This window comes from Terrapene carolina, unplaced genomic scaffold, assembly GCF_002925995.2.
Source record: "Terrapene carolina triunguis isolate 2854851 unplaced genomic scaffold, T_m_triunguis-2.0 Scaffold111, whole genome shotgun sequence".
Lineage (NCBI taxonomy): Eukaryota > Metazoa > Chordata > Testudines > Emydidae > Terrapene > Terrapene triunguis.
The window spans coordinates 12473614-12493205 of record NW_020664462.1 but is presented as its reverse complement, the minus strand read 5'-3'; the positions used below and the strand labels follow the sequence as shown (position 1 = coordinate 12493205).

Sequence of the window (19592 nt, the reverse complement as noted above, 5' to 3'; positions counted from 1 at the left end):
TGTGTGTGTGTGTGTGTGTGTGTGTGTGTGTGTGTGTGTGTGTGTGTAGATATATATTGCACAAGGACTAAAACTCCACAGGAGATGCACATAAGACCACACATACTTCTCTAGACTCTAGAGCATCTTCTCAAATTTAGGAATCTGCTCATTACTCTTATACAGGCAGCTCATATTGGAAGTCCTGAAAGCTGTCTGACCAGTACCCTGCAAACTAAAATGAGGCTGTACATCAACAGGCGCCTCTTTGGACTAGGTCTACTGAGGGCCCTGTTCTCCATTAAATAAATCTGGTGTCTCACTAACCCATAAGGATTTGTCAGCCAATGAGCCAAGCTGCTGAAGGGGACCTTTTCTTACATTTTAAACTGCCATGAGAAGATATCAGTGGGAGCTGTACCAAGCCAATACTGCGGTCTGTCCTATGCAACTCTGGTTGGTGTATGTGGTTGGAGGATCCTGCACAGAGCTGCTCTTAGAACTCTGCCAAGGATGTGTTGATTGGGGCCGGGAGGCAATTGGTACACCACATGAGAAAAATGAAGGGTGTGTGGTGTCACTCCCATTCAAGCATGTGTGTTGTACAAGTCAAAGATTGGCTGTAGCCCTATGCTTGGTGCTCCACTGGTTGACCCCTGCCACCCCTCCATAGTATTAATGGCTTTTTTCTTCTTGGCTGGCACACACTGGGGCCTGTTGCTGATATACTAACTTTGCTGGGTGAGTGACCTCACATCAACCAGGATGAGATGCATCACTCCCTTAACCTGGCCTGAGGGGAGGTAAATGTAGATCTTTGGGGTAGTAGACTCTCTCTCTCTCTCTCTCTCTCTCTCTCTCTCGGCTCATGTTGGAATCAGGCCTTTTCATTCAGCAAGGGGAAAGGTTGTCTTTATATGAGCATTTCAATGAGACTCCCACAGCATGCCCAGTGCAGCGATGGCAGAGTTATAAGTCTATTGTGCAGGGGATGGTTTCCAATGTTTAATACAGAATCCAGAGAGGGGAATATGAGTTTGTATCAAGGGTACCACACAGAACCTTGTTTCCAGATCCATGGAGACCCACTGAGACTCTGTGGGCCAGTAGCCATGAATGCTTTTCTTCCCCTCAGGCCTGTGCTCCATCGCTCTTATACAAGTGAGAGTTTTAAAATATTTCAACAATTCAGGCAACAGTTACACTGAAGAATGTTTGGTCAGGAATGGTATCTGAGATTCCACCGCTGGAGAATGCTATGGGATTTTTGGCATTACAATGTAGCTTTTTCATGCGTAATGCAATTTATATGAAAAATTCTTTCGATTAACTCCATCACAAATACCTATGGAGAAGACAGCAAAATTCCCCCAAAGGTATTTACCTCAACTCACCCTTGAAGTCTTTCATAGCTAGGAGTCTGGGAAGATATTTTCCTTTTCTTTTTAAAGAAAGGCACAACATCTTGTGTAAATAACCACAGATATGATCGGAACTGAAGGAAAGTACAAACTGGGGAAATATTCTAATACCTCTGTGTATTTTGGATTTATTAATTTTTTTTGCACTATGTTCTTATACTTTTATTCATGCAAATTTCCAATATTTTGTGTGTGTGGCATTTTTGGTTTTTTTAAGTGTATATGTGGAGTGGGAAATGGTTATGTTTATAGTGTCTGTGTGGTGTGCGTCTTTGTGAACAGTGTTTAAGTATACCTCTACCCCGATATAACGCAACCCGATATAACATGAATTCGGATATAACGCGGTAAAGCAGTGCTCCGGGGGGGCAGGGCTGCGCACTCCCGTGGATCAAAGTAAATTCGATATAACGCGGTTTCACCTATAACGCGGTAAGATTTTTTTTGGCTCGCGAGGACAGCGTTATATTGGGGTAGAGGTGTACTTGTTTGGTGGGGGAGGGGATTTAGAGGTGAAAGCTGTGGGGGTATGTGTGGTAAGTACAACATGAGCAAAAAGTTTGTGTGTGAACAGTGGTTATGCAGGTGTGTAAATGTTTGTAGAGGTATATTTTGGGGAGGAATTTCTGTGTGTGTGTTTTTGTGAGTGAGCTGTTTGTGAGAGACATTTGTATGTTTATGTGGGTATTTGGATGGGTATTGTGAGGATGTGTTTGTGGGCGGGCAGTGTTATTGTTGGGCTTTTGCCACATTTCCATGATGAGGTATCCTTCTTGCTTTCTGTTTATCTTTTACAATCAGGGGAAACAATTTGATGCATTTTCTTTTGAGTTTACTCAAATCTCTTTGTCCCCAGCATGGTGAGCATTACAGAATGGAGATATTTGATGGGAGCCATTTTAGTGGTCACTGCATGGAGTTCACTGAAGATTGCTCTTTCCTGCAAGGGCAGGGCTGGAACAAGAACTGTGTCAATGCCATCAAAGTGTATGGAGATGGAGCGTAAGTAAGAAAGGACATAAAAGGAATGCAACTGCTATGTCATTCTGTCTTGAAACACAATGAAGCTAGCTCTCCACACAAGCCCAATCCACTCTGTCACAGGGTAGCTGGTCTCTGTGGATAGACTGTCCTGCTTGCTCTTGCCAACTGATCACTCACATGCACTCACATCCATTCTTTGTCGCCCATCTAGCCAATCAGGGGTCGATCACACACATAACTGCCAATCTGTTGTTGTTGACTGAAGAGAACAACCTTCGGTCATGGTTCAGATTGCCAGTTACATGTGTGATCCAATACACAACTTCCACCCTCTTGCCCCAGGATCCCAGAGACTAAATTATTTCTAAACTGTCCCTTTCACCAGATAAGAAAGGCGTTTCAAATGCAGTATGGGGAAGCCTGCATTAGCCTGTGTCTCACCAATTTAGGTTGCCGCAGGCATGCCACATGTCAGAGCATGCTGCCGAATCACCCCTTTGGCCAGCGCTGCAGTGATCTGTTCTTCTGAGACACCAAACCTGGCGAGAGAGCCCCTGCGAATGCTCACTGGGGACAATGCATGTGCTCACTCGCTGGCTCAGGGAAAGAAAGCTTCAGGATGCAGGTTTTCTGTTTTCTCTTTAAAGAGGGTTGTTTGGCCCTTAAAAAGCTCTCCTCCAGCTGTGCTGTAGTATTCAGGATCAGAAGCCAGGAATAGGCTCTTAGAATATTGGAAATAAATGATTTAATTGGTTTTTAAATTCTATATTTTACCTTTCCATGTAGCTGAGAGTGGGATTCTTTTAGGATTGTCCCATTCCACCCCTTATCTCAGCCTCAAAGGCCCCATGTCAAGACAAGCCATGCCCCCAGATGAGGCAGGTTCTAGACACAGTTCCTGTCCATGTGTCAGGTCAGTCTATCCTTTCAGCTGCAAAGGACTCTGGACACAGCTCTGGCCCACGATGCTGAGCCAGCCTGTCCTTCCAGGCCAGGAGGGCGCTGTACCAACTCTCTCCAGATCTTGCCAGCATAACTCCAGAATCATCCTGAGGGTGCAAGATACGGAGAACAACATGAGGGATGACGTCTACCATCTTACATGAACATGCTGTTTCCAGAGCATTTCACAGCCCCTTCCAGCCAACGAGTTAAGATGAGAAACTTGGCGGATTTTACTGTGTGTGCAACAATAGATTACAGCCGACTCTTCCTCTGCACTGCCCTTCTGCATACATCTGGCAGCTCCCAAACTCAATCCCATCCTGCACTACTCTGTGAACAGGCCGGGCTTTTGTAATAATCCATCCTATTTTATATATAGCAATTTTTATCCCTAGATCTCAAAGCTCTTTACAATGGAGGGTAAGTCACATTATCCCCATTTTACAGATAGTGAAAATGAAGCACAAATTTGAAGTGGCCCCACAGCAGGTCAAAGACAGAGCCAGGAAGAGAATGCAGGTCTCCTGATCTCCTAGTCGAGTGCCCTATCCACTAGGCAAAGCTGTCTCCCATAACAGGCTATCAGAGGGATGCAAGGTTCTTTGCTCCCCAGGGACCTTTTGATAATGTATCCTACTTGTGGCTTTTGGAAGGTAATTATGTTCCTTTGCTAATTTCCCATGCACAATGTCAATTGGGTACAGAAATCTTCACTTCCTGTCCTAAATTCTTATCTGGTGTTGCTGTGTGCTGCAACAGCTGCCACATTCTGTCACAGAGGTGGCTGCACTTTAGTGGTTAGTGTCCAGAGTGATTTCTATCTTATGTGTAAATGAGTACACTGCATGTAATTTGAATGAAAAGTCTGTCCATCTAATGGTATAGTGTGATGTAAGTGAGCATAGCATCTACCTTGTATAGCGTTGGTCCATTATTGGGGTTTCTAGGTACAACTTCAATGTAAATAATAATAATAATAGAATTGAAAGGCATTATTGAAAATTAAATTTGATGACGAGATTTTGATTTCATAGCAATTTCTAAAATAGTACTGTCTAGCAGAAAATGTGACAGTTTTGGGGTGAAATCTGGTATTTTGCTTTCAATAGATGTTTTCTGTTCCAAATACAGTGTCATGCACCGTTTCTCTTCCAGTACCACAAATGGCATAATCGGATGTGACACATGTCTTGTTCCTTTGTAAGGTTCAGTGATTGCGAGAGATTGTTTGTTTGGCAAGAAGAGCATTCAAGAGCTGGAGGTTTTTTTGTTTTGTTTTTTAAATTAGGGATAATGCACAAAAGTAATTTGTGAAAATTGAGATCACAGCCTTGCGATTAATAATTGATGATAATTTTGAAGATTTTGTTTAAATTCACATTTACATCAGAGCCACCACTAAAATTCCAATGGTGACTATGCCGGAGTATTTGAATTGACCAAAGTATTGTGATACTTCCTGTACTCAGACTAGAAAGCATTTCAAATACAACAGCAAAGTCAAATAGTGGGGCCCAATAAATGTTTTTTCTCCAATGGGAGATCACTGTGTGCTGCATTGATCAAATAGATTTGCATTTAGAATAAATTTATTCAACCATTGCTCAAAACATGTGGTTCAGAAGCTGTGGGGCCCTGTTTTGATTAAAATTATCAGCCTGCAGCACTCCCTTAACTTAACCAGGAGGTTGGTTTGAGACCTTCCAACATATCAAATTCAAATTGAAAAAAAAAAAAAAAAACAGCCAAGAAATGACCCTTGTGGAATTCCATAGAAGAAGGGCCTTTGAGAAGGTCAGTTATCACCAGTCAGAGAGAGAGTGACAAGATCTGGGCGTGGGGAACCAAGTTTACTTTTATAGATAGGGGGTTCAGGAAGATGGAGTGTATTTAGATTGTTTGGGGGCAGGAATGGTCTCGTACTGTGTGTGGACAGCACTCAGCAAGATGGGACTCTGATCTCAGTGGGGACCTCTAGATGCCAGGGCTGCCCAGAGGATTCAGGGGGCCTGGGGCAAAGCAGGGGAGCGGACATGTACTCACCGGGCGGCGCTCTGAGTCTTCAGCGGCGGGTCCTTCACTGGTTCCGGGTCTTCCGTGGCACTGAAGGACCCCCTGCCGCCGAAGTCCCGGAGCGAGGTGAAGGACTCCCCACCGCTGAAGTGCCGCCGAAGTCCTGGAGCGAGGTGAAGGACCTCCCACCGCCGAAGACCCGGAGCGCCACCAGGTGAGTAAAAATTAAAAAGGCGTCTCTAGGCAGGAAAGGGATTCTTGGCCAGGGCTCGCGGGGCCCCTGCGGGGTCAGGGCCTGGGGCAAATTGCCCCGCTTTCCCCCCCCCCTCTGGGCGGCCCTCCTAGATGCTGTTGTAACACAAATAATAAATAATATGATGGAGTGGTCCAGGATGGTTGTGGAATAGTCAAAAGGGAGCACAGAAGTCAAGGAGAAGGAGCCAGCAGCACTAAGGAGGTTAACCCCACAGAGGAGAGCAGTTTCCATTCTGTGTCCAGATTGAAACTGAACAAATATATTGACTGGGATTTGACCCAGGGGCGAAAGTCTTGTGCCCTTAGCAAAGCAGTGCTCCCTAACTTCCAGGGTGAAATCTGACAAAAGGATTCAGCAAGGGACCAAAGATGGTTTTTACTACTGTACTGTATAAATGCTTTCCTGAGTAATCCATTCATTCTCTATTTTAGATGGGTGCTGTATGAGGAACCCAACTATCGTGGCCGTATGTACGTTGTGGAGAGGGGAGAGTACAACAGCTTTAACGTGTGGCAAGCTCACAGTGCAAATATCCAGTCCCTCAGAAGAGTCGTCAACTACTTTTAACTGAATTATTCTTGTACAAACAATGTCCCGGTGCAAACTAGAGTTTAATTTTCCTCTCTGCTCACTCAAAGTGTGGAATAAATTCTTTAGAGCTGCTGTTGGCTGCAGGTATTTTCCCCCCATTACACGAGACAAAGTATGTTTTGCTTGATTAGATGGCCTGACTGTACTTTGATTCACATCGCCCCAAAAGGTCAGGTGCCTCTTTTCCCATAGGAGTATAAACTGCATTTGATATTAGCTACAGTGTTTCTGGCCAGTTTTTAAAGGGATAATTTTATTCTCCTTTTCACTCCCCCTGTGGTATATATTGGTTTATTATATTGGCTGTTCAGGCTCATTTGTCTGATGGTTACTGACAGGAACTGGCAAAATTCCTATAATGCTGAACCATTGCTTTCTCACTGTAAGTCTTTGTATTAGTCCACTGGAAAGTCTGCTGACCCAAGCTCTTTAGCTGTCTCTTCAAAGGGACACTGGAAAGGATGGCAGGCCCAGAGTGCATCTGGATGTGATGCAAGAGTGCACTTACAAAGTGCTGCTACGCTCAGCAGTGCATCTCTGTTCTGCCCTTGTGGAGTGGCCTGCAGTGGAGCGAAAGATACAAGAATTCTGCAATTTTAAGAGCTCAGAGAAAAGCAGAAGTCTCTATTAATTGCACATTTATAATGGAGCACATGGATACACTTTGGAAGAATGGCAATCTGTATTGCAACTGCACACAGGCCTGAGTCAATACAGGGCCACAGACATGTTGCTGATGAGTGGTGTTTTTTCTTAAACAAATCTGGTTACATCCACTGGGTTTTGATTTTGAAAAAGAATCAGACGGACCTTGGAATGCCAAGAATGAGTTTTTTAAGGTGGAATTTTACGAGCTGCTCACTGCGCCAGTGTTCCCATTAATTGCCTTTATTTTTGTGGCTTATTTTCCAAACATATATATTTTAAATGTGCTTTGTAACTTTTTTGTTCACCCTTTCAAGTCAAGATTATTTGCTTAGTGTTGCCCTGTACAAACAACAAAATTAGAGCATTTTATTGGAATGCTGCTGTAATGAACGGGCCTGTAGTTGTATGAATATGTATGTATGACATATTATGAAGCCATCAGTAGTGATGCCATAGTTAAGATTGCACTGAGATTTACAGTAAAAGCAGGATTAAAATCCCTTTGTTCCACACGTTGGTGATTGAACTTTTAGTGTCCAGTTTTGGCATAGTAGGACATGGGACAGTTTGGTTTTCTATGACATTTGTTTACAGCGGTATTTACTAACTTTTACAGAAGCACTTAATTATGTTCCCTTTTTGAAATGTTGCCCTTTTCCCTCAAATTTCTTCAGGGTCTTCTATTTGAATCACCACTGTCGTCTCACTCCGGAATATTCTTTCTCACACACTCACACCAAAACACACACCTACAACGTGTCTCTGAGATATGCTAGGCTTACCATCCGTCCGGGTTTCCCCGGACATGTCCGGCTTTTTCAGTGTTAAATGGCCGTCCAGGGGGGATTTCTAATTAAGTAGAAATGTCCGGGATTTCCCCCTTCCCCTTGTGTGGCGCGGCTGATTGGACGCCTGGCCTGATTGACAGCTGCTCGCAGCCACTAGGGCCTCTAGCAGCCAGAGTCCCTCCCCCTCCCCCGCTCCCTCCTCCCCCACGGAGCAGCCGGGCTGTGTTTAATTCCACGTGGAGCTCGCAGCTCTCCCTCTGCCGGGTGAGCGGGGGGGGAGCAGGGCAGGCGGCGGTGTGTGTGTGTGTGTGTGTGTGTGTGTGTGTGTGTGTGTGTGTAGAGGCTGCAGGGGGGGGAGTGCAGAGGCTGCAGGGCGAGTGGGCAGCAGGGGGCACAGAGGCTGCAGGGGGGGGAGTGCAGAGGCTGCAGGGCGAGTGGGCAGCAGGGGGCACAGAGGCTGCAGGGGCGGGGGCACAGAGGCTGCAGGGCGAGTGGGCAGCAGAGGGCACAGAGGCTGCAGGGGCAGGGGGGGTGCAGAGGCTGCAGGGGGAGTGGGCAGCAGGGGGCACAGAGGCTGCAGGGGCGGGGGGGGTGCAGAGGCTGCAGGGTGAGGAGGAGCAGGGGGCACAGAGGCTGCAGGGGCGGGGGGGGGTGCAGAGGCTGCAGGGTGAGGAGGAGCAGGGCAGGCAAGGGCATAGGGGCTGCGGGGCAAGTGGGGAGCAGGGAAGCACTTAGCAACCCCCAACCAAGATCAGAGCGGGAGGGAGGGGGGGAATGCAGGGTGCTCAGAGGAGGGGGCAGAGTTGGGGCAGGGACTTTGCGGAAGGGGTTGGAATGGGGGTGGAGAAGGGGTGGGGTTGGGGTGGGGCCGGGGGTGGGGAAGGGGCGGAGTTGGGGCGGGGCCGGGGGCGGGACCGAGGCCCCGTGGAGTGTCCTCTTTTTTAAATGTTTGAATATGGTAACCCTAAGATATGCCACTTTTTAAACTTTAAATCTAGCTAAAAAGGGCCCGATTCTCAATTGATATAAATCAGCACAGCTCCATTGATTTTGATGGTACTCTCCTGGTTTACACCAGCTGAGGATTTGGCCCATAGTATAATTCAGAATAACACAATTAACATATGAGTTTTCACCAAGACAAGCTAACACAACTGCTCATATCCATCAGCTACTTTCATTTTCAGATGTTGGGAGCTTGTCTCTCCAACTCCCCTGCAGCTGTTGTTGTTTGAATTGCAGTAGTGCTAAGAGGTTGCAAACGAGACTGGGAGCCAGCTTGGTAAACCCTGTACAACCCCATAGTAAAAGATGGTCTTTGCCCTGAACAGCTTAAAATCTACACAGGACAGGAAGAGAAACAGCAGCACAGAGAGATGAGGTGGTTTGCCCAAAGTCACGCAGCAGGTCAGTGGCAGAGCTGGTAATCAAACCTCAGTTTCCTGATTCCCACTCCACTAGTGCACACTGCACATGGCCCTGCATCCAGTGGACTCTGGATCAAGCCTCTGGTAGGGCTGGTCATCAAGAATATGGAGGTGGGCTCTGGGAGAGAGCAACAAGCACTAGGGCAGCCTCAACACCAATCATAAATAGAATGCCCCAATGTGCACTCCTGCAGATTTCCTTTCTGTCATGTCAAACAACACCCACCACATTTAGAACAATCATTAACACAAATCATCTGCTCACATAAAGCTTCCTAAAAATTACAGGCTGTATATCTCACACCACACACACGTACTTTATGGAAGACACACTAACCCTATGTGAATCACTGCCACATATAGGGCTTTGTTTTCAGAGCTGCAGATGACCTGTAGGTTCCATTGACTCCAGCTGGAGCTGTGGGTGCTCACACTTCTGAAAACAAGGCCCCCTGGGTAATAAACATTGTCAGTGTTAAAGCTCCCCCTTGGGATGGAGGTATGTGGACTGTGGGTATTGGAAGGCGGGTAGATAAGATTGAGGAGAAGAAATGAGTGGATTGTAGATGGGGTGAAGAATGACAAGTGTTTGGTTCCCTGTTTTTTTAGGATTTGTGTTGATGCTATGTGCAGTCCAGCGATCTTAGCTCTAGGTTAACAAAGATTTTTCTGTATGGGAGTACATATAAAATATGCTCTGCTGGTTGGAATCAGAGTGTCTCAGCTATGCCATAGGCCTTATATTGCTATAGCTAATGTCGCCTTTCCTTTAGCTCCAGTGGGAGGGGGCCTGTGCTTTTAACACTGGAAGATCTGAGTTGAAGTCCCACTCTTGCCAAGAAGATCTTGGTGGCCTTGCTGTGTAGCATACTGACAACCATGAAGTCCCTGGTGGTTGTGGATTTGTGTGTTTGCCAGCTCAACTGTACATGCAGGACATAATTGAATAACAGGACCAACAAAATGTTCAGAAACTTGCTAAAATGTTGTTTATTTTCTAAACTGTGGCATAAAGAATATAGCTGCTGAGGTGGTAGAAAGCTTTGGTTAGCATTTGTTTGGCGTCTTATGCATAACTCATTCTTGGTTTAGCAACTCCTGAATAACGTAGCCCTCCTAAACGCATGCTGATTAAAGTCTGCATATTCCCCCATAATGTCAGGTATTCTACCTCGGCAAAATTCTGCAGCCCTTACTCAGGTAAAACTCCCTTTAAAGTCAGAGCCTGAGGCCTGGTCTACACTAACCCCCCAATTCGAACTAAGGTACGCAACTTCAGCTACGTGAATAACGTAGCTGAAGTCGACGTACCTTAGTTCGAACTTACTGCGGTCCACACGCGGCAGGCAGGCTCCCCCGTCGACTCCGCGTACTCCTCTCGCTGAGCAGGATTACCGGAGTCGACGGCGAGCACTTCTGGGTTCGATTTATCGCGTCCAGACAAGACGCGATAAATCGATCCCAGAAGATCGATTGCTTGCCGCCGAACCAGCAGGTAAGTGTAGACATACCCTGAGAGATGCTCAACACTCGCAACTCTCATTGAAATTACTGGGCTTCATCCTGTGCTCAGGCTGACTTCAATGATCCCTGACTTCAGTGGAAGTTGAGGCTACTTGACATTTTGCAGGATCAGGCCCAGTGGGAGTTGCCAATTCCAGCATCTGTCATGAGTGGGCTTAATGAGTTTTGCCTTAGTAAGGATTCAGGGACTGATTCTGATCTCAGTTACATGAAGTAAATCAGGAATAACTCCATTGAAGTCAGTGGAGTTACATCAGAGTAAAACTGATATGAGAGGACAATCTGGCCCTGAGTATATACTCTGTAAGGGATGTGGCCCTATGTGTCCCTATTGACACTCTCAGTGTCCTGAGCTAAACCCTGAAATCAATGGAGCTATGTTGATTTATACCAGCTGAGAAACTTAGCCCATTATATATAGCTAGATAACGTGCGTGTCTGCCTATTACAGTGATATAGAGATAGATAACATATGCTGTGAACTTAATAATAGTTTGGATTGTGTTTGTCTCATAGGCAAGCTGGGCCAACCTGTCTTGTCTTTGGCTCAGCTCTGTGTTCATATGTTCTGGAATGTCGTCATCTAGTCAAGATATCAAATTATCTTTATAGTAATGCCAGAATAGCCCTCTATTGTAATGGGCATTTCCTGTGTTATTCAAGAGGTCACACTAGATACCGTAATTAAAATGGTCTGTTCTGGCCCTAAAATCTATGAATCTTTATGAACTGCAAGGTTTTTTGTTTCAGAAAGGAAAACAGAGAAATGATTCATTTATTGAGTGGGATGCAGAAATGCACAATTCATGCCTCGGCTTCTGTGTATTTCATTTTCTTTTAATTAAATATGGCTTACAGAGGTTTTAGGAATCCTTTCAGGAGTGGGATTGCTGTTGTTTCATCGGGGCTCTAATCAGCTTCTGAACTCAACACACTCTTATTAAATGTTAATATTCAGTAATATGCATTGTGCTCTATTGCAACCACCTCTAATTTGTTAGTAAATCAAAATTTGGTCCTGAAGAAAGATAGACATGATTTCAATTGAGTTGTGACCTTGAGTTGTTTTTAAGGCAGGATTGTCATTTATTTGAATCAAATTCAATATCAGGGCACAGTACAAGAGGATAAAGAAGCAAAAGCGTTAAAATCAACCCAAACTGCACACTCAGGTGCTCTAGGGGTGGTGTGGAATTTCACCAACCTGCATGCATGTATAACTGTTCCACCTACGCTGACACTAAAACCATGAGCCTCTATTCCTTGAACTGAAGGACCAAGTCCTGAAGCAAAAAGAATGAGGAGTACTTGTGGCACCTTAGAGACTAACAAATTTATTTGGGCATAAGCTTTCGTGGGCTAAAACCCACTTCATCGGATGCATGCAGTGGAAAATACAGTAGGAAGATATATATACACAGAGAACATGAAAAAAATGGGTGTTGCCATACCAACTCTAATGAGACTAATCAGTTAAGGTACTCCTCATTCTTTTTGCTGATGCAGACTAACACGGCTACCACTCCGAAACAAGTCCTGAAGCACACTCAAAACCTCTTACGTAGACTAGCCACTAGAGGGAGACAGACCTACATTTTCCTAGCATGTGTTCTATATGCTCACTCCCCCTCCCCCCCCCCCACAGTATTATGTATTATTTTGTGGTAGCACCCTAGGACTAGGATCTTATTGAGCCAGACCAGGGGTGGGCAAACTTTTTGGCCTGAGGGCCGCATTGGGTTTTGGAAATTGTATGGAGGGACGGTTAGGGGAGGGGGTCGTGGCCTGGCTCCCACCTCCTATCTGCCCCCCCGGGACTCCTGCCCCATCCAACCCCCCCGTTCCCTGATGGCCCCCCCAGGACCCCTATCCCACCCACACACACCCCTCCCTGTCCCCTGACTGCCCCTGGACCCCTGCCGCCCCATCCAACCCCTCCTCTCATTCCTGATGGCCCCCCCCAGGACCCCTGCCCCATCCAACCACCCCTTATTCCTGTCCCCTGACTGCCCCCGAAACCTCTGCCCCTGACTGCCCCCTGCCGCTCCATCCAACCCCTCCTCCTTCCTGACTGCTCCCCCGGGACTCCTGCCCCCATTCAACCCCCTGTTCCCGCCCCGCCCCTTGACCACCATCCTGAACTCCCTTGCCCTCTATCCAACCCCCCCCCCCGCTCCCTGCCCCCTTACTGCGCTGCCTGGAGCACCAGTGGCTGGCGGCACTACAGCCGCACCACCAGGCTAAAGCCGGGCCACGCCGCCGCTGCCACCACCACGCACAAGGCCGGCTCCAGGCACCAGGCAACCAAGCTGGTGCTTGGGGCGGCACCTGGAGGGGGGCAGCGCGGCGCTCCGGCCGCCGGGGAGAGCGGGGCCACAGCCAGGCTCGCCGCCCTGCCCCCGGCGCTCTGGCCGCTGGGGGGAGAGCCGAGCCCCCGCCGGGGCTTGCCGCCGCCCTCCCCTCCAGCGCCCTCCCCCCGGCCGCCGGGGGGAGAGCGGAGCCCCCGCTGGGGGGGGGGGGGGGGGGCGGCCGGAGGCTTTTTTGCCTGGGGCGGCAAAAAAGCCAGAGCCGGCCCTGACCACGCAGCACAGAGCACCGGGTCAGGCCGGGCTCTGCAGCTGCGCTGCCGCAGGAGCTCACAGCCCCGCCGCCCAGAGCATTGCGCTGGTGGTGGGGAGAGCTGAGGCTGCGGGGGAGGGGGAACAGCAGGGGAGGGGCTGGGGGCTAGTCTCCTGGGCCAGGAGCTCGGGGGCAGGACGGTCCCGTGGGCTGGATGTGGCCCATGGGCCGTAGTTTGCCCACTTCTGAGCTAGACACTGTACACACACAGAACAAAAAGACTGGTTAATCAATTATAGAGTGTAATAGCTTCCAACAGGTTGTCTATAACCATCTATAACACACTACAGGCAGTTTGTGCCATCCCCCTGTAGTGTGAACACCCTTCAATCAGTTTAGAGTAAGTGAGTTTGTCGTTGATATAAGCTGAACTGATTTAGGACTGTCCACACGAAGGGGGATTGCACCACTTTAACTCAATTGGTTTAGAGTTAGATTGTTGCACACACTGTGTGTAGACCAGCCCTAAAACCCTATTGAAAATGATATTTGTGTGTCTTTTAAAGGGTCTGTGGTTGAGATACTAAGTATTCCAGTTTTGCCTTCCCCAGCATAAATGTAACTCAATGAGCCTGATTCTCTGCAGTAAAACGGTTACTACACTAGAATAAAAGCACTTGACATGCACTTTGATTTAGAGTAAATTGCAACACAAGGTGCAGGCTTGTGGAGAACCAAGCCCTGTTGTTTTACTGAAAGTAGAGAGTTTAGTTTAGAATAGACACTCATGGCTGTTTTTTACTCATTGTAGAAGATAGAACCTGCATTACCTCTGGAGACCTGATTCTCCTCTCATTTACCTTGGTTTAACACCAGGTTAGCTCCACTGACTTCCCTGGAGTTACTCCTGATGGACCCTGATCTAATGGAATTGGGCTCAAAGTCTATGATGTGGTAACAGAGCAGAGGGACCCTTTCATTACAAACCCCAAAGTTAGGCAAGACAAAGCCCCAAACTAAGGTTTATGAACGTTTTGGGAGAACTTGAGCCAGGCTTTGCTCTAACCACCCTGTAAGCAACGGGGAAGGATTCCTGATTCCGACTGACAGACATGCAACCTTCTGTGGTTTCAGCTAAATTTCCCTTTGCACTTTTTGCTTTGTTTGAGCCTGAAACACAAAGGAAAACTCGGCAGATGCTAACTGAGCCCGTCCTCTTCCTCTCTGCCTAAAATAATATAGTTCCCTCACTCTGTGTGAAGTAAGGTCCAGCCTATGCTATGAAATCATGTCCCATGCTGAGCCCAGTTTCACCAGGGAAGCTTGTGACATGGTAGAGACACATTTCAGTCTTGCAGGGCAGACAGGAGTGAACCCCACTTGTGAATCCTGCTATAGCCTTGAGGAACACAGTGAAGACATGGTCCGGCCTGTCTTCACTGCAAAGCGGAACTGTTAAACTATGTAAACACAAAGGCTGTTCCATCATGTAGCTGGGAACCAAAACTGCTGAGACTTGCAGCGCTCTATGTGGTCAACAGCGTTTTTTTGCTGGTAATGCAAGAAGGAAGCAATAACACTTGAGTCATCTGAACCTGTAATAATAATAATAATAGGACTCCAAGTGTTTTGTTTTATGTGTATCCTGCTGTGACCATAGTATTAATTTCAGAAAAAGAACGCCAATCTCCCTCTTCGATGTGGGGGATACTCATTATCCACTCACATACACACAAAGGGCAAACACAGCTTTGATTTTTGGAGCTCATAACCCCATTTTGCTTGTGAATATAGGAGTTAATAATCTGTGCTTCAAAGTTTTCTGCCCTAAATGTATTAATGAGTATGGCACTGGCTTTGTTGAAGGTTGTTTTCCAACAGGCAACTCCCCAGACAATCAGCGATCCCCATCATAGTGCAAACGTGGAACTCCTTGATGCTGAAAAAGCTTTTGCACCGAGTGGCCCTTCTTTTTAGCTGTATTCAGACAATATGGGTTTGGAGACAAAAAATCCTGGTAGGAATCCAAAAAACTCTGTAACAACATCCCCCCCCCCCCCATCCCCCAGGCAAGGGATTAGTCTAATGTTGTTAAAGAGTTTTTTGGCTGGAATGAGATATCAGACAGAGCTCCCCTTTGTTCCAGTTCTTGTTTTATTTATTTTTTCAAATGTAGTGTTGAACCTTTAGCGCAGGCTCTCTGTCAAAATGAAGGGAGATTAGGGAAGGGGTTAGGGGAGTTAGGTTACAAGATAGTCCAAGGTTCTGCTTATTCCTTCCACAAGCTGATCACACTTTTTCTACCATTTCCAGATCTAATCAACAGATAATAAATGGGGCCTTCGTCTGGACAGAATAAAAAATATTACAGCAAATCAGCAATTTTCCCTTGGGTCAAAATCCTCCCTTTAAGAGAAGATGCACAAAGCTTTAGTCTAACAGGAGATTGATGAATGGTGTCTCTTTGGGATTTCTGTGTTGATCTTTTTAAACTTAATTTATATGCCATCCAGTTATTGCTGAAATCAAGACTTCTATCCTGGCCTGGGAGTTTTCATTGGATAAAAATGGATATTGACCCTTGAGCATGGCTTTAATATTTTCAGCACCTACTCTCTAGGTACTGGTATCTGTCACCATAGTTTATGAGCACCCTGAGAGTATTAATAGCTCTATCCTCACACACCCCTGCAAGGAAAGGGAAGCATGATCCCCATTTTACAGATGGGGAGCTGAGGCACAGAGAGATTAAATGACTTGCCCAGAGTCACCCAGGAAGTCTGTGGCAGAGCTTGGGACTGAATCCCAATCTCACGATGCCCAATCATGGGCTTTAACCCCAAGACTAGCCTTTCTCACTCTTGCCTTTTCTGTTCTATCTAAAGGCTTCGTCTGTGTTTTCATAATTTTTAAAAATGAATAATTATAGAGCAGAATGGAAAATGTCAGACTGTTTGGCATGGCTCCCAAAGGAGGGCTAAGGTTTGGCTCTTTCTAGCATCCAGTTCTGTTTCTGGACTTGCAAACTCAGCTTTTACCGGTGTGGGTAGCTTGCTACGGAGGCAGTGATTTGAGATCCTCTGCACTCTCTGCTCCTCCTACATTTGCCATCATCTGCTTTGTTCACTCCAATATCTAGGTGGCCATTGGTACCTTGCAATTTAGACCAAATCCTTCTCTCTGTTCCAGAGGCGCAACCCTACTAGGGTGACCAGATGTCCCGATTTTATAGGGACAGTCCCAATTTTTGGGTCTTTTTTTTTATATAGGCTCCTATTACCCCCCACCCCATCCTGATTTTTCACATTTGCTGTCTGGTCACCCTAAACCCTACTGAAGTCAACAGGATTTCACTGGTGTAACTAGAGCTGACTTTTGCCCTAGCTTTGCATGGAAACAAGGAAATAGATGCCTGAAACTGTCTCATGAGCTCTAGGGCTTAATTCTGTGCTGCTTTCAGTCTCCATTGGGTACAGCAATCGTGGGGAAACTGGTTGCGATTGTCCAATGCTGAAAGCACAAAATGTGGAATTTGGCCTCCGGTGTAGTTTAGATTAGCTTCAGGGCTGTAATCCACAAGGGGCAGCCACAGGCCAGGCTTAAGAAATTCTGATATAAAAACTGGTTCATTACCACATAGGGCCAGCTCCTCAACCGGTGTAAGCCAGGATAGCTCGACTGACTTAAATAGGGCTACACTGCTTTCCCGCAGCTGGGGATCTGGTCCATACAGTGTGCACAATCCTGATTGTTCTCTGTTTCTTCAACCCCCATTTATGGTCTCCAATTGGTACCTATTTAATAAGCACCCCAGCCTAATAATAATTATTGTTCTCATTATTTCAGTGGTTTAGCTGTGAAATTTATGTTGGCGAGAGAACCACAAAAAGGTCTCAAAGGTAAATAGCATCTCATAGGGCCTGATTCTCCTCACACTTACACCATTTTTACACCATAGTACAACCATGCTCATTCTCCACTGCTTTGCACCTTGCGTAGTCATTTTCACCCGTGCAAAGTGAGTACAACACGCTGCCAATCTGATGTAAACGGCTGCACAAACCGCATAACCCTGGTGACTCAGACCCAATTGCTTGAGTGGAGTTTCTTCTCTCACTCACAGGCGTGTAAATCACCAGGCTCAGCCCCTTACCACTTAGCAAATGATAATATAAACCACAGACACATATACAGAGGAGAAGGAAAATATATTCCCTAAGGGTCAGATCCTCAGCGAGCGTAGACTGGCATCGCTCCAAATCCATGTGATGCGGCACAGGCCTGAAATGTTCTGCTTTTCCGGTGACTGGGCAAAGCTAAACTGGGAGCCAAGGGGTAAATAGTACAACTGCAAATCTCCTTTTTATTTATCTGTGTCACTGTAAGTAATGCATATTTTGAGCACTTGCATCCAAAATGAATACATCTGTGAGATGAAATGGATCACTTACACCGCAGAACAGGAAGAGCCTGCAGCTGTCTTCCAAGTGTGTGGAGTGGTTATTTTCCAGGTCCTAGTGCCTTCCACAGCATTTCTGAGATGCTGATGAGCTTCATCATGCTGATTACTAATCACATAGACTCTCAGAGGGATTTTTTTTACACTTTGTTTTTATTAAACTATCAGTCCCCAAAACCTCAAAAATACGACTTTGGCTGAGCCACATGCCAGGAGATAAATTCAGGCAAATGCATCCTGAAGTAAGCTGCTGCTTGCTGCTCACTTGGCAGTAGGTCGTGTGATGCTAAACATTGGGCTTGACTTTCCTGCCACACTTGCTTTGTACTGGTGTAAGTTTTGTGATGTCAGCTGAGACTTTCCTGATTTACACCCATCTGAGTGAGGGGAAAATCAGGCCCATTGGGTGTAAACTGATTAGCAATCAGGTGTAAGTGGGTATAACTGGCAAAGCAGTGTGATTTTCACTGATTTGGCATTGAGTGATTGTGCAAAACTTAGCTGACAAAGGGCCTGTAGGGCATGTTGCCAATGCCTGAGATTTTATCATGCATCACACAGTATTTGTTTGGCTTTTAAAATGCCCTAGCTCCTGGAGTCCTGTGATTATGTGGAAATCTCAGCTTTCATTTTTAAAAAGACCATATGTTTCTAGCCTTCATTGTTGCAAAGACAAGCTTGAAAATGTGATCTGAGTGCACACTTAAGGCTGAGAAACCAAAAGGCCAGTAAAAAGAGCTCCAAATTTATTATTATTATTATTATTATTTTAAATCTCATGATTTTTAAGCCCATCTCATAATTTTGGGGAGGCCTCACTGAATGCTTGGGATTGGCAATACTGTGTAGATGGGTAGTAGGGAAAGTAACTAACACAAAAGTGTAAGATAAAATAGGCCCCCAACCAGCTTTAAGTTAGACCTTATTATGCTCTAGAACTCTTGGGGGGGGGGTCAAACTCTGACCGTGGTGTAAGCAGGCACAACAATTCCCATTGACTTCCATGGGAGCTGCAGCGACTTACAATGGGGGATGAATTTTGTCTAGAGAAAATACCAAATTGGTGCGAGTTCCAATCCTTTTATGCATCTTCTCTTATGTGGCAAACTGGTGTAAATCGCATGACTTTGCCATTTACACCAATTTTCTGGTCAACTTACACATGGGGTGATTTTATACCACAATTCACATCATGGCTGAATTTAGGGTTAGGCGGTGTTCATTTTACCACTAGATCATCAGTTTTTAGCAGAATGTTCCCTTGCAATCATTGGGGGAGTTCGGCTGAGATGCAGCAAAGGTATAAATCAAGAAGTTGTTCAATCACCCTTTTTTTTACTATTTTTTTTCTTCCCCATAAAAAGATAAGGAAGATAAAAGGAGAGCGAATTTGACAAAAGTAAACAAACAAGAAAGGAACAACACTGGCTATTACACCAGTGTAACGCCATTGACTTCAGTCAAGGTCCAGTACGCCTCATGATTTATAGCAGTGAAAGTGCAATCAGATTAGGCTGCAGGAGGGTTATCTTGGTTTTCCCTCTGATGTTTGGACATTTGGGTGTGGGAATCCTGTCCTTTGATCATTGGGGAGCAATATGTCAGATTCTGCCCTGTTGCTGCTGCTGCTCCATCCTTGGCCATCCTCTGTGGGCTGATACAGTCAATGCAATGCTCCCTGACCATCATCATTCAGACCATGTCATCTTGGTGTCTGCTCTGTGATCCTGCATACACAACACTCCCTAAGGCCCACCCTGCACTGGACTCAGTTCAAGTCCACCTAGAGTATGTCAGTGCATCATTTTAGTGGGCAGCTGGAAAACCTCTGGATGAAGAAACAGATGCTTATGGATTGGCTGAATTACACGTCCTCACATGAGAGGGAAGAGCTGGGTGGCTTTTTTAAAAAATAAGATGATGAAAGCCTTTGAAAATCGGGGGAGGAAGAGAGAGGATTTACAGACAAAGGGGGATGTAGTGTATATACAATAACTG

The 19592-nt window shown here is 46.1% G+C and overlaps 1 protein-coding gene across 1 annotated transcript in view; it reads left to right on the top strand.

Annotated features, from left to right (window-relative positions):
• The window catches only part of CRYGN (crystallin gamma N), a 7661-nt gene extending 1496 nt beyond the window's left edge, over positions 1-6165 (top strand). Inside the window, exons 3-4 of the mRNA XM_024193273.1 lie at positions 2257-2402; positions 6030-6165. Of these exons, the coding sequence (XP_024049041.1) occupies positions 2257-2402; positions 6030-6165 (282 nt within the window). The remainder of the gene's footprint in view (positions 1-2256; positions 2403-6029) is intronic.
• The last annotated feature ends 13427 nt before the right edge of the window (positions 6166-19592 follow it).